Here is a 13,270-nt window from a genome sequence, read left to right as displayed (position 1 = left end):
CAGGGATTTTTTTTTAAGCTGGTTTATTGATGTAATCATAATTGCAGGAATTCCTCACATTTTCTTGTTTGAATTGGTGTATCTTGCCTCAGACTATACTTTGTAGCACTACATCTTTCCTGTATATTTGCAGAGCACTTAGGAGCTGACATCCATACTAAGACAACAAAAATTAACAATAATTTCTGATTAAAAGATGAAAAAATATCTCACTGTGATTTTTCATTTATAAGCACTTATATGAAATTGTATTAATCAACTAGTTGGTGGGTTTTTTTCCTAACACTAACATTACTCTGAAAACATGTTTATTACCAGGCATTGCCCATCCAGCCTGTTTTCCAAAGTTTATGTTCCATTAAAATTAATTCATTAAACAAATTGAGTCACTGGCACTAAAGGATACACTTCCACCTCTAGTCAAATCTCAAATCCACTAAAATATATCTGAGATATTCTTTATATTCAAACCAGACTTTTTGTATAAATGTAATTTCCTAAGCATTAGGCAAATCAATGAATTGTAATGCTTGTATGCTAAGTTTTTAAGGATTATGAAAGCACAAGCATTTCTATTACCTGAAGGTCATTTCTTCCTTCCTTATTTTTAATCCAAATTTTACCCTGTGTTTGTGGATCAATTAATAAAGGATAACGAGATGCTTTAGTGACAATGATTCCATTCTGTATGGATAAGTCGTCATTTGGCAATCCTTGCAGGTTCCATTCACTGATAGTTGGAGCATCAGTCAGCATTTCTATGAGGTTCAAGTTGCTACGAAAAGGAATTTTTCGGCTTTTCATTTCCTTTTGCCAGTCATTTAACAGCAGACTGCGGAACTCTTGGTTAAAAGGACCAGAATAGGACAGAAAAGCTGTGGCCAAGAGTACATCACCTTAAAGAGAAAAAGGAGGAAAAAAAACCCCCACAAAACAAAGCATTAAACTTTGCCAATTCTATTAATGAACAAGCTGTTTCCCTCACTAGTTGCTACATGTTTTGGCTGGTAACAGAAGAACACACTTTGAACCATAAAGAAGGCAAATAAATCTTTTTTCCAAGGCTCACTGCATGGCATGACAATGGTGCATTTCAGTAGAGGCCACATTTACTTTGTTATTCCTATGCAATTGTAGGAATCAAGAGATCATCATCTGGCAGCTTGTTTAGGTCAACTCAACATACATGTAACACTATTCCAAATACCAGATCCTGTACAAGCAGGACATGGCAGAGAGGACTTTGTAATGAACTTTTAGTTCCATCATTTCCTTGTGCACTCATAAAAACAGGCTTAAACAACTGGGTGGATGTTGTTGGGGGGGTGTGGGGTGGAACTCCTTATAAGTACTAATTCAATTAAATTACTGTAAATCAATTACAGTGATGAGTACTGGTAATAAAACATGTCAGAGACATCATTATGGAGGTATTAAGTGTGACAACTTTTAATCTTCTGTTCAGTTTCAAACTTTTCCCCCTAAATTTCATGACACCATAATTTGAGGGAGTTTTGTACCTCTGAAATAAGAAAGCAAAATTTAAACTGGAGAAGATATCAGACTTTTATACAGAGCCCTAGTATTTTTGGACACTTTCAAGTTATCTATAAAAACAATTGGATAAATCTGGGGAATTTAATCTGTGGGGAAGGTATCTTGGGTTTTTAATAAGTTAATACACATGTATATATTATAGCAGCAAATAAAACACAACTTAGTCGCTATAATACAACCCATACAACAAGGCTGCTTTTTGCAGCCTTTCAAGGTAAAAAGCAGAGAAGAAAGTTCAGCCCACAGTAAATGATGAGATAAATGTCATTTATTGATCTAACTAATGAACTTATTTATTACAAAGTACTTTAGTTTACAAGTGCAAATTTAAAAAATAATAATGACCTTCTAACAAGCAAATTCTTATGAACATTAGTAACTGCAGTTAAAAATATTGATTTCTACATATAAATGTCAGTGCCTGAGTATCAGTCTTCCTCACCTCAATATATATTCTCAGTCATACACGTTTTATTGGCACTTGCTAGCACATTACTCTCTTTGGACTGTACCTATAAATATCAGTCAAGTTAAAATTGTAGTGTCACTACATTCTTAGCGTCCAAACCTTTTCTTTTTAAATATGAACTTTGGCCTTATATTTATTTTTCATCTAACAGGGCTTTAGCAAGGAAATTAAAACAATTACCTTTGCTTTTGAAACAGGGATCTAAGATACAAAGGAAAAGTTTGACTTTTCAAATGTTTTCAGTTTCACTAAACATAATTCAAACAACTCGATTCCAAATATAAGGTTTGGATAAAAACTTACCAACCAATCTCTTGGTTTGCATGGCAAATTCTTTACTCTGTTCTGTCCACCTCTCTTTTTCACCTGCTAAACCACTTATAAGACTTGAAGCAGTTTGCATTTTATGTCGGCAACGCTCAGCATCTTCCAGCAAAGTCTAAAGAAAATCATGCACCAAAAGAAATTGTTTACAGTCATATATCTGATAGGTCAGAAAAAATCTCTACACCTCATTAAACCAGTAGATAAACAACAGGTTAGAAATATATTCTTAAACATTTCTATCACCATGCAGAGGAGGGAAAGTGAGATGGAAAAAATATATCAGGACAAACTATCAACATCTCCTAGAAACATGACTCAATATTTCTTTGTAATATTTCTGTTCTTAACTGTTATTTTGGTGCAGTTGTTGACTAGTATGTAAAATTCTTGATACTTATTCATTCTGAGGAATTCTACTCAAATACAGTATACACCTATAGCATACGTAGAACTTGAAGTTACAGCAGTAGGCACTGAATAAAGAATACAAATAAAATAGTTTTTGATGGGGTGGAAGGGAAGAGGGGAGAGGATCAGAGGCAAAGGAGAGACGTAGAAAGCAAAGAGGCAGTATTCAAATACTATCTATCTTTCAACTGCTGTCCATCAACAAGGAATAACAGTGAAATTGAACGAACACATTAAGTGTTCCTTAAAGCAAGAGTAGAAACTTCTTTTCTGTGAAGAGCAGTTCACCTGCTTTTCTCTCATTGCATTTTCATACTCTGCCTGCACAATATCTAATTCTTCTTGCTTGGCTCCCAGTTCTTCTTGAGCTTTCTGCAGATCCAGCATTGCACTGGTTAGGCGTTTCTCCTGAATTGCTAAGTTAGCCTACAGAAAATAAAAACATAGAAGTGTATTCATACACAGAGAATTTCAAAGTATTTGCTACAATATATTTCAGAAAGCTTTCCTGTACTACATTTCCAAATCAAACTCTTCAGTAGAGATTTCATAACACAGCAAAACCTTTTATTTGAATTTTACAACAAACTATATTCTAATTTCAGATAGCTGCACTTGAACAGTTGGCTTAATGTCAGTTATAAAAAAAATTTAAATACTTCTGGAAATGACAGTCATTCCTCATGTGGCACAAAAGTTAGTCTGACACGGCTTGCAGAAGGGAATGATGTCTAGAAGTCTAGTTGATTTGTCCAGCCAATATGCTAGTCTGAAATACAAATCTTCCTCCCTTTCTCTGTCATTCTCATTATAATACAAGATATTCTCTGTTACCATGTTCTGCCTGACTTTCATTCTAACTGCTTAGGCCTGTTTTTTTCTCTACATAACACTGATGAAGAGTATCTGTACAATCCTCCTATGAACTGAGAACTGGAACAGCAAAGGAAACCAAATCTCAAAGCCTTTTTCTACTTAATTCTAAATTAATGTAGAGCAATTGCAGTAGTGTATTTAACTAGATGACAGATGTTTTAATCTCATCGAGTAGGGGTCCAGAGACATAAAAATCACACCATCTCTTTCATAATTTTGACAACTCAAATGTATGCGTGGAAGTACATTTGAAATATATTTTATTGTAGAAGTACAGTGTTCAAGGTAATAAATTTCAAGAGAGGGAATCACCAGTTAAAACATGGCAGATGAAGTTTCCCACAGATTAAATCCTCAAGTGAAAACAGGATGATGAGGAGCAGAGGATGTCTTTGACCAACAAACATACATACCTTCAAAGGTAATACTTCTTTGTTGATGGAAAAAAATACCGCCATAGCTTTTGTCCATGAGCAAAGGCCAGCAACATTCCCACATACTCTCTTAGCTGTCTCAATGTTGTAGTCCACCATTTCAAAATAAGGACTCAAAAGTTCTACCACTTCTTCGTTAATTGTGTCTTTCTGAAATTGCTGAAAAAAATTTTTGAAAGTGCAAGTTACAAAACACATGCATTAAATGTAAATGATATTTACATGTATTTCAGAACACATAGAACACCAGGAAAATCACAAGTGTTACTCATAAACAACTTATATGAAATTATTTGTCACATGTATCTTTGAGACCTTTACAAAGTCATTCCACTCTTATATATACTTACAAAATGGAAAAAAGTTTGCTTTCATTTATGATCTTTGCTATCCCACACTCACTACTCCTGTTAGACAGCTAATCGTTGTTTCAAAATGTCACCAGTCCTGCTAAAAAATTCATTTTGCTTAATACAAAATAAGTTTTAACAATCTTCAAAAAGAAAATGAAGAGCTAAACTCTAGTTCAAAAACATACATTCTGCAAGACAGTCCTTTCAAAGGTCAAGCCATCTATCTTACCCTTAAATTACCTTGTCTAATTACTGGAATGCATTTAATTTTTAAAGAATTTTTTTTACTATTTTCTTGAAAAAGCATATTTTTCCTTTTTCCTCCTGAAAAGCTCTCAATTTTCTCCCTCAAATTTATTTACAATGTATAATGAAACCCAATCCCAGACAAACTTGAAAAAGATCTGTTCCCTGAAGCACAAATGGGTTTAATTAAGCACAAGCAAAATTAAATGTTGAAGTCCTATAGAAAATTAAAAAACCTTTACAAGAAGATGCAATGTGAATACTACATAAACAGCATCCATGCCACTACCAACCACACAAAGCTGGTCAAGCCTCCTACTAGACCAGTGACAAATTAAGTAAACTCAAAATGCAGAAATCAGGAATGATAACACTCAGTGGGACAGGAATATATGCCATTCATGCCGATAATGTTTGGGTTTTTGATGGAGAGGCATAGCGTATGATGTGGATTATCCTACATTTCATGGACTGTCCAATGGGGCAGAGAGTGTGATGCAAAACCCATTGAGGTCTGTCTGTCCTCCAGGATTTTTCTTCATACTTTTCTGTTTCTTGAGATGTGAGCTCCCTTCTAGCATCTAACAGGTATATTTCAGATTTCACTAGTAGTGCTTACAGCAAAATGTCTTGAGGCACATCCTGACTATAAAGTCAGCTGAGCAAAGATAAATATTATGCAAGATCAAGATAGATAAATCATAATATTATTAGTTTAAGTTATGAAAAGGGATATGTTTACCAGTTATTTGGTCTTTCCATTGCCCTAGACAAATCCTGTGAACCAAAAATATCCCACATTTGAAAAAGGTTGTGTTCATCCTAATAACCATCTATGCTTTTCCATATCAAAGCACAAGCTAAAATGTTGAAAATTAATGAAAAGTTAAATATTAGAAAAAAGGATGTTTGTTATCAGGTTTAATGAAACAGATAAGTAATGGCTATCCAAACCAAATGCTTCAAGCTTTGAGTCATTTGTCACCTAAAACAATTTCATTGCCTTACTTAGGAAAAATTATAGGTGATCTATAACATGAATTTGCAAGTAGGATTAAAGTTTATTTCATTCTGACATATTTATTCTTAAGCCCATAACATTTCAGATCTATTGTGTGATTTCCGTCGCACATTTGCTCTCCTATGAACACCAGAGAAAACATTGTCCCTTATTTTCTTACATTATAAAAATAAAATACATAAAAAAGAAAAAGGTAGCACAAGCACCTGTAGGCTCTGTAAGAAGTTGCCTGTTGTCATCAGCTTCAGTGATTCTTGCCACGATGGGACAGTACAGCGTTTTTCCTGATCGATTTTGACGTGGTTGACTTTGCGCTGGAAGAGCAGCAGCACGCAGTCCATGATGCGCATGATGAGGTGAGGCGGCCGGCCCAGGGTGCGCACCGTGGCAATGTCTGCAGGTTTTATTGTCTAGGAATTGAAAACAAAGGGCAAAGCAATTACTGCTACTGTTCAGTTCAGAAAACATGGAGCATAAGCTCACCAACAGTATTAATCCATGAGAGAAAAAAGAAAAATATATATGTTCTTTTTACCTCTAAAAAGCATGAAGATAGAAGAACCTCTGCATTAGATTTTCACTACTAACTCCTATCAACTCCTAGGAAACCTCAGCACAGCACCTCCACAGCAGCACCTTAAAACTCAAAACTACCATGAACTGTTTTTACAATAAAAAAGAGCAAACCAGAAATATCTTGAAATTTTACTTGTTTTTTAAATGTAAACATATTGAAAAGAAACTGTGCCTAAAAAGGAAACACTTTCTGTTGACATCTAGCAAATGAAGGTAAATTAAGGAAACTCGTATCTGCATATGTTTGTACTTTCCAATACATCTTACCAGGAATATTCCTGGTGTAGAAGCAGGCCTGCAAGAAAAATATATAAGGTATGAAAACCTAGACTTTAATAAGTAAGGCTAAATAAGCCTTACTACCCTAACACTGTAACTCATAACTCTACAACATGAATCAGAAAAGACTTATCAGAAGAGTCTGCTGAAGAGGTCTCCTTAGAGAAGAATTTATTTGAGCAACAGTGTTTACTGCACCCCATACAAAGCAACAAAACCACTGAACAATGGTGAAAGCGGATGGGCAGATCTGCTCCTACAACACACACAACTCTGAGCAGAAGCTTTGCTTATTTAGAGGCAGTTTAATTAGTCCAAGTATACAACAGCCCGAACAGTAAGCAACAGATTACTGAGTAATCTGAGTACTCAGAGTACTGTGAGTGCCATGACATCTTGCTTCTAGCCTAGCACACGCCTCACTGGGAATTCATGAAGGCAGATTTTAATTACTTGTGTCTACACTTCAATAAAGGGACTTAAAAGCACTGCAGACCACCCAGGCTGCCTTCCCTCTGCCAGCCCTTTGCTTCCCTTCAATATTTTGCTGCTTGTTGGGTTCAGTGTGCATCAAATAATTCACCAGAGATTTTCCTGATATCTGTGTGAAAACTTTACCCAGTGTTTCTTAGTGACTGTTAGGAAATTCAGCTCAGCCTTATTTTTGCTAACATACAAATTGTGCCAAAATTTTTTACATTTAAATTTTATTTATTTATTTACTTGTTTATAGTTATGCATTTAATGTGCTATTTTTATTACAGGGCAAAATGCAACAAAGTTTTTCTGAACTCTGACAATTCTTCCTCAAACTATTCTCACTATGTGTTTAGAAATGCTTATAAGACGTTCTGTACCTACCTTTCTCTTAATGTAGCATTTATTATACTTGAAACATATTAAAAATTGAGTAAAAAAGCTAATCACTTTTTTTTCCCATCTGGGTAATGACCTTTCTATTTACCAAATATTTTAATAGGTATTTATCTACTCTGCAAGCAGAATTCTACTATAGGAATCCCTAGCTCAAATTTGCAAATCTGTAATGATTATAAGATTCTCTTTTTATGATAGTTTGCCTTTCCCCTTTAGACATAGGCAACACAATTTATTATAGAAAATTACAGAAATTCAATTTTTTCCAATTGAGAAGTTTTACAATAATGCCAGCATCACTTTTTCTTGAAATCAGGTTTTCATTTATTAGCACCCGACATTTCAAGAAGAGCAGTATTTTTCTGGTTCAGCCATTTTAGTCAAAAGCAGAAAGTAACCTTTAATAAGATACAGGTCCAGACACATGATACAGGTGCCATTTTTATACTGCAGATGCTGACTAATTAACATTGCTTATTTTTTCACCGGTCAGAATGTTTGCCTACTACCCGGTTTGCTGTTTTGTTGTTGCTAGCTCTTTAACCTTTTTCCTGTGGCAATATATCAGGGTCTTATAATAAAACCTTCTCCCATATTTCACTCTTCCCAGCTGCCAGGTCATCAACCTTCATTTAGACTTTTGCTCTCTGTCCTTTAAGCATCATGGCTGTCAGAGGCTGTTAAACATCTCTCAATCAAAGTGAAGTCTTACATTAAGAAGATCCATAAAAATTCTTCTACACTAGATTTCAAAGCTAATAATGCAATTCCTTCAGATCAGTCTTTAACCATCTCAACTACTGGCAGCCTCTCAAATGGAGCGGTGTAATTTCCAGCAAATCTACATAAAACCCTTTGAGGTTTGTCTATCCTTCAGGTTTTTTTCTTCATACTTTTCTATTTCTTGAGATGCGAGCTCCCTGCTAGCATCTAACAGGTATATTTCAGATTCCACTAATACTGCACACAGCAAAATATCTTGAGGCCCATCCTCCTATAAAGTCAGCTGAGCAGACAAAGATAAACATTATGCAAGATCAACTAATATTAATCTTTTTCAATCTTAAATGTATGGACATTCCATTAAAAAAGCTTTACAAGAAACGTATGGTGAAGAAAATGAAGTCTTGATAATGCTACAGCTCCTAAGGAAAGATTTTTTTTAAAGACAGAAAATAGTGGACCAGAAAACCTATTGAAAATGCAATTTCTTTGTGAAAACTTAAAATAGAAGGTTTGGATTTGGATGAAATTACAACTGATTTTACATGGACAGCATTTCACTCATTGTACACAAGCTGTTTAATGATAGTATCAATATTTTAATGACAGTATCAATATTCAGTTACTAGTCTCATATTAGGCTGCAGCTCATGCTATACTCAATTATAGTTTCAAAGAAAGTTAGAACTTGCCCTTTTCTGAAAACTGACTGTTTTGGGGTTGGTACTCATGTGAAAAAAGAAAAACAAAACAGAACCTAAAAAGGCTCAAAATGCATATATTTTTTTTCTATCACGTGAAGAGCTATGCAATGCACCTGCAATTTTGTGTTTCAAAGACATCCACCTTCTTAGTGGTAATGTTGTACATGGTCCAAGTACTAACCTGTAAGGCTGCCTCTGCCTCTTCCAGAGCAGGCTTGGCAGCCTCCAACTTCTCTTCAGCAATGGCTTTGTCAACTGTTATACTGTCTACAATAGCTTGAGCTTTGTCTTTCACTTTCTGAACATCCCCTTTCACATTCTCAGCAGCCTGTGCTTTTACAGTGACTTCTTTCAATACCTAGAATGTGAGAAAACCCACACACCGTAAGTTAAAAGAGGGGTTTTTTTGCAAAATCATATCTGATCAATTCCAGAAAACTCAAATACCATAATTTTCTCCAAAATCCTTTCTTTCCAATATTTAACTTTATTTTAATTATTTTTTTCAAAATAGAAGGAATAAAAGGAGAAAAAATCAAACAGCAATACGCTTTGAAGGTTGTACATACCATGTCAGCTTTTTCATTGGCAATTTGAAGTTCTTTTTCTTTTACCTCCAGTTCTCTGCTTAGAGCAGCCACTGACTCAGAGGCCTCTTTCAATTTTTCCAGACCAGTATTTATTCTGAAGTTAAAAAGCAAAATAAAAAGCATCTCATTCACTATGTAATTTACACTTTCCAGCTATAGAATGAATCACATCAATCAGAATGAACAACTGCAAAAGATGCTTTACACCAAAAAAAAAACTTGGACAATAACTTTTACCTTTCTGATATCTTCAGAATCAATAAAGTGGACAATGAAGTACATTAATAAAGTTTTTGGCTTGAAATTTTACCCACTTCTGATCAAACAGTATGCCTTTATCATTGCATAAAATCCTACATGTTGGTTCTATAAATGCCACTGTTCCTCTTGAGCCAATAATCAAAGAACTGAGTTCTGTACAGCAGAAAGCATTTTCTGATCACCAAAATTCTGAAAATTATAACCAATCAATATTTCTTGTTTGAAGTGGAAACTGAAAACAAACCAAGACCAAGCAAAAGAGAGAAAAATAGTATTGAGATAAGACTTCTCTGATTCAGCATTAAAATGCCCCTTCAACAGTGCTTTTTTTTTCTATCAAAAACTCTTCACTTGGGACTTTTCAGACAAGTTTAAAAGGCTTCTACAGAGACTGCTATTGCAAAGGCTATCCAGTACTTGGACAGCTGAACAAATACAGGAGAACAAAGTGTAACCCCCAACAGATTCAGACAGCGCACTAAGTTTAAGTGGAAGAAATTGGACTTCATGAACTAATTTGGTAAATCTGAAGGCAGAAAACAGGGCAATACCCTTCTGTTTTATAAGCCTTCACCCTAACACAACTACAGGTTTCAAACTCAATTTGACTTTGAAGACAAATAATGTTTCAATGTCAAATAAACAAGTTAAAGCCTTTCTTTAAGGTTTCCAGCTCTTATTAACAATCTTTCAAAACTGAGAAGGCAGTTTTTCTTAAGAGTGATACCAACTGATACACTAATTGTTAATTTTACATTATAGTTGGGTGCTCCTGACACGAAGATATATCTGCAAATAGATATCACTAGTTTAATAAAGCATCTGAAAACAGGAAAAAGTATATCAAAACCACCTTAATAATGTACAAGTAAAAAGCTCAGGAGTCTAAGTGAGGCTCTGTGTTCACAAAACCACTTAGGATATTCCTTACATGTTCATAACAGGAGGTTACAAGTGTTCAACAAGGAAACAAAAGTTGTCAACTGGCAAATTAACTGCTATTATCAGTATATTATGAAATTACATGTAGATGTCTTCTTTTACTCTTTGAAAACACGTGGGTATAATTTATATTCACCTCATATTCCTTCTACTTCTATTTTTCAAGCACCACTACTCTCCCCGCCCCCCAAATATATATAGTCTTTATCTTATAGGACAAGAGCAACTTTAATATTTGAATAAGTTACACCTTCACATAATTTTAGGAATTAAAAATACCTTTTTTGCTGTGTGAGGAGACAAGCCAGGCATTGAAATGAAGCATACCAGACAATACCTACCTGGGGAAGAAAACCACAGAAAAACAGAAGAAACCAGAGTTTACCTGTTTGATAATATTTGCACTTCAGCATGCTTTTCTTTGTATGTGGTTTTGTATCCCTGAATAAAGGTCAGGTAGGATTTGGGAGTCACATGTGTAGAACGTCTGTATCTTTGAAAGTAATCAGAACACTTTTCTGCCACTCCATCCTGGAATGAGCCCATACACTGCACAATTTCCCTCTTTGTATCAGCACTGCAGTCCATATCAAATGAGGACAGGAAGTGTTCAGACACTTAGGAAAGAAAGAAAGCCTAAATGTAAGTAAATACTTATAAAAGCATCTTAGCTAATAAACAAGTCACTATAAAACAAGTCAGCATGTAGTATCTTGGCTTTCGCCCAGCTTCTGAAAACCCAGTCTTCTTTACTCTTCACCATCAGATTCTGAATATTATTCCACATGTGTCAATAAAAAGTATAGCTAAGGATCTGTCACTATTCATCTCCAAAATGTGCAACTGCTTTTTCACTCTGGACCTAGCTGCTACCTACCAGGGACTGGATAATCACCACCTTCTACTTTATGCTCTATCACAGAAATATTCACAAATAATCTCTTTCTTTAGTAGCATCTTTGCATTCTTTACAAATACTTTTAAGACATTTTCACAGGGAATTTTTCTTTAAACTGTGTTCAAAACCATTCCTCTGTTAGAAATATTTTGACAGCTTAATAAAACAGGCATTTAAGAAGAGAATACCGACATCAAATTTTAGAATCAATTCAGTTTCTTCTGGTAAAATTCAACACAATTAAAACAGCTACATGACCACTGATCAGAAAATTATGTGTCTGCAAAGATAAAACCTACCCGTACCTGCCACCAGCGCATCCTTAGGCCATCGGCTGAACCAATCTATAGTGCATCCAGAAATGAGAGCAGGGAACTTCAGGGCCCTACTTCGGAATTTTTCACCTACTGGTGAAAAGCAAAGAACTACGTGAAGGTTCTGACGGACTCTGGCCATGAAATAGTCATACAGAGCTTCACTGGTTGGAGGTCTTCGTGGATACTCCTTTTTGAAGAAGGGAATGAGGTCACTAATGATCTCATCTACCTCATCACGTGCAAATAAGTTTGAGACCTTTGGGAAAAGGAAGATTTTTCATGCTTTTTGAGATGATCCAAAATAGAGGATACAGCAAAAGGTTCTTTTAATACACACCATTGTAGGAAGGGACATACATCTCAGACACTGAAATTATTAGCACCCCCCAACTCCTTTCTTTAAACAAGAAGTTTTAATGAAGTGATTCCATCAAATAGACTGAAATCGAACTTGCTGTAAATTTTAAACCCCACCCTCCAATAGCTTTCATTCCTTCTCTTTAACTTCTAATAACTAGTAGCAATTACTCTGAAACATAACCCTAAAATAATAAATAAATAAATAAAACCAATAAAATCTATCAATTCTGGACATGAATTTACCATACCAAAACTAACTGTACACTAATAGTTAATTTAACAGACAACTTTTAAAAACATCAGTAATAGTTCTCAAGTCCAAATTTTATTTTTTTAAAGCTGTTCTCATGTCCCTTGAGATCACTTCACTCAGTCTAACCGGGGATTTTGTAGATTTTGGAGACTGCATTCATTTTTAATAATATTTTAATGACAAAAAGCACTTGAGTTCTAGTTTTTGGAAGTGTACCCTTGACTTAAAACAAAATATTCAAACAAACTCTTTCATTGCCTCACAATTATGAACTTTAAAAAGCAGAAAATTTATGATCTTACCTCTCCTGATGACAACACATTGTTCAAGTATTCCAAGAATGACTCATCTTTGATCTCATTGTCTGTAAAAAGAAAACAGGTGCCTTTGCCTTGCAGTCCTGCTGTTCTGTATAAGAGTTTCAGATCTTCCATCAAGTTTAAAGTGTTGTATGATCTACAAAAAAAACATGTTAGTTGAACAAATACTCATCTCTTTTTAAAAAAGTCTTCTCACCAAAAGGGTAAAAAAACCTAAGCAAATTTAAGTCAGAAACAATGTCTTGGAACTTAAGGCATAAAGGTGCTTATTTCAGATAGGTTCTCTGATGAGACCCACACCAAGGGACATTCCCACATGCGACCCTACAATTTCTTCTGCAGCCAACACACCTGCAAAAGATTTAAAATAATTTCACTTTGCTAAAATGACATTTGAGTACCAAAATTGACCTGTCCTACAGACAATTAGGATGGTATTCATTCTGAGACATTCAGAGGAGGATTTATAATTTTTTTCAT

At 34.9% G+C, this 13,270-nt stretch overlaps 1 protein-coding gene across 1 annotated transcript in view; it reads right to left on the bottom strand.

Annotated features, from left to right (window-relative positions):
- DNAH5 (dynein axonemal heavy chain 5) overlaps positions 1 to 13,270 on the bottom strand; it is a 116,415-nt gene that overhangs the window by 22,042 nt on the left and 81,103 nt on the right. Inside the window, exons 54-63 of the mRNA XM_059470251.1 lie at positions 12,773 to 12,926; positions 11,846 to 12,113; positions 11,028 to 11,259; positions 9,419 to 9,533; positions 9,031 to 9,207; positions 5,898 to 6,101; positions 4,051 to 4,230; positions 3,050 to 3,187; positions 2,330 to 2,465; positions 580 to 896 (exon numbers count right to left, since the gene is read on the bottom strand). Coding sequence (XP_059326234.1) covers positions 580 to 896; positions 2,330 to 2,465; positions 3,050 to 3,187; positions 4,051 to 4,230; positions 5,898 to 6,101; positions 9,031 to 9,207; positions 9,419 to 9,533; positions 11,028 to 11,259; positions 11,846 to 12,113; positions 12,773 to 12,926 — 1,921 coding nt within the window. The remainder of the gene's footprint in view (positions 1 to 579; positions 897 to 2,329; positions 2,466 to 3,049; positions 3,188 to 4,050; positions 4,231 to 5,897; positions 6,102 to 9,030; positions 9,208 to 9,418; positions 9,534 to 11,027; positions 11,260 to 11,845; positions 12,114 to 12,772; positions 12,927 to 13,270) is intronic.

This window comes from Ammospiza nelsoni, chromosome 1 (assembly GCF_027579445.1).
Source record: "Ammospiza nelsoni isolate bAmmNel1 chromosome 1, bAmmNel1.pri, whole genome shotgun sequence".
Lineage (NCBI taxonomy): Eukaryota > Metazoa > Chordata > Aves > Passeriformes > Passerellidae > Ammospiza > Ammospiza nelsoni.
The sequence above is the reverse complement of the archived record's forward strand: the minus strand, read 5'-3'. Positions and strand labels throughout refer to the sequence as shown.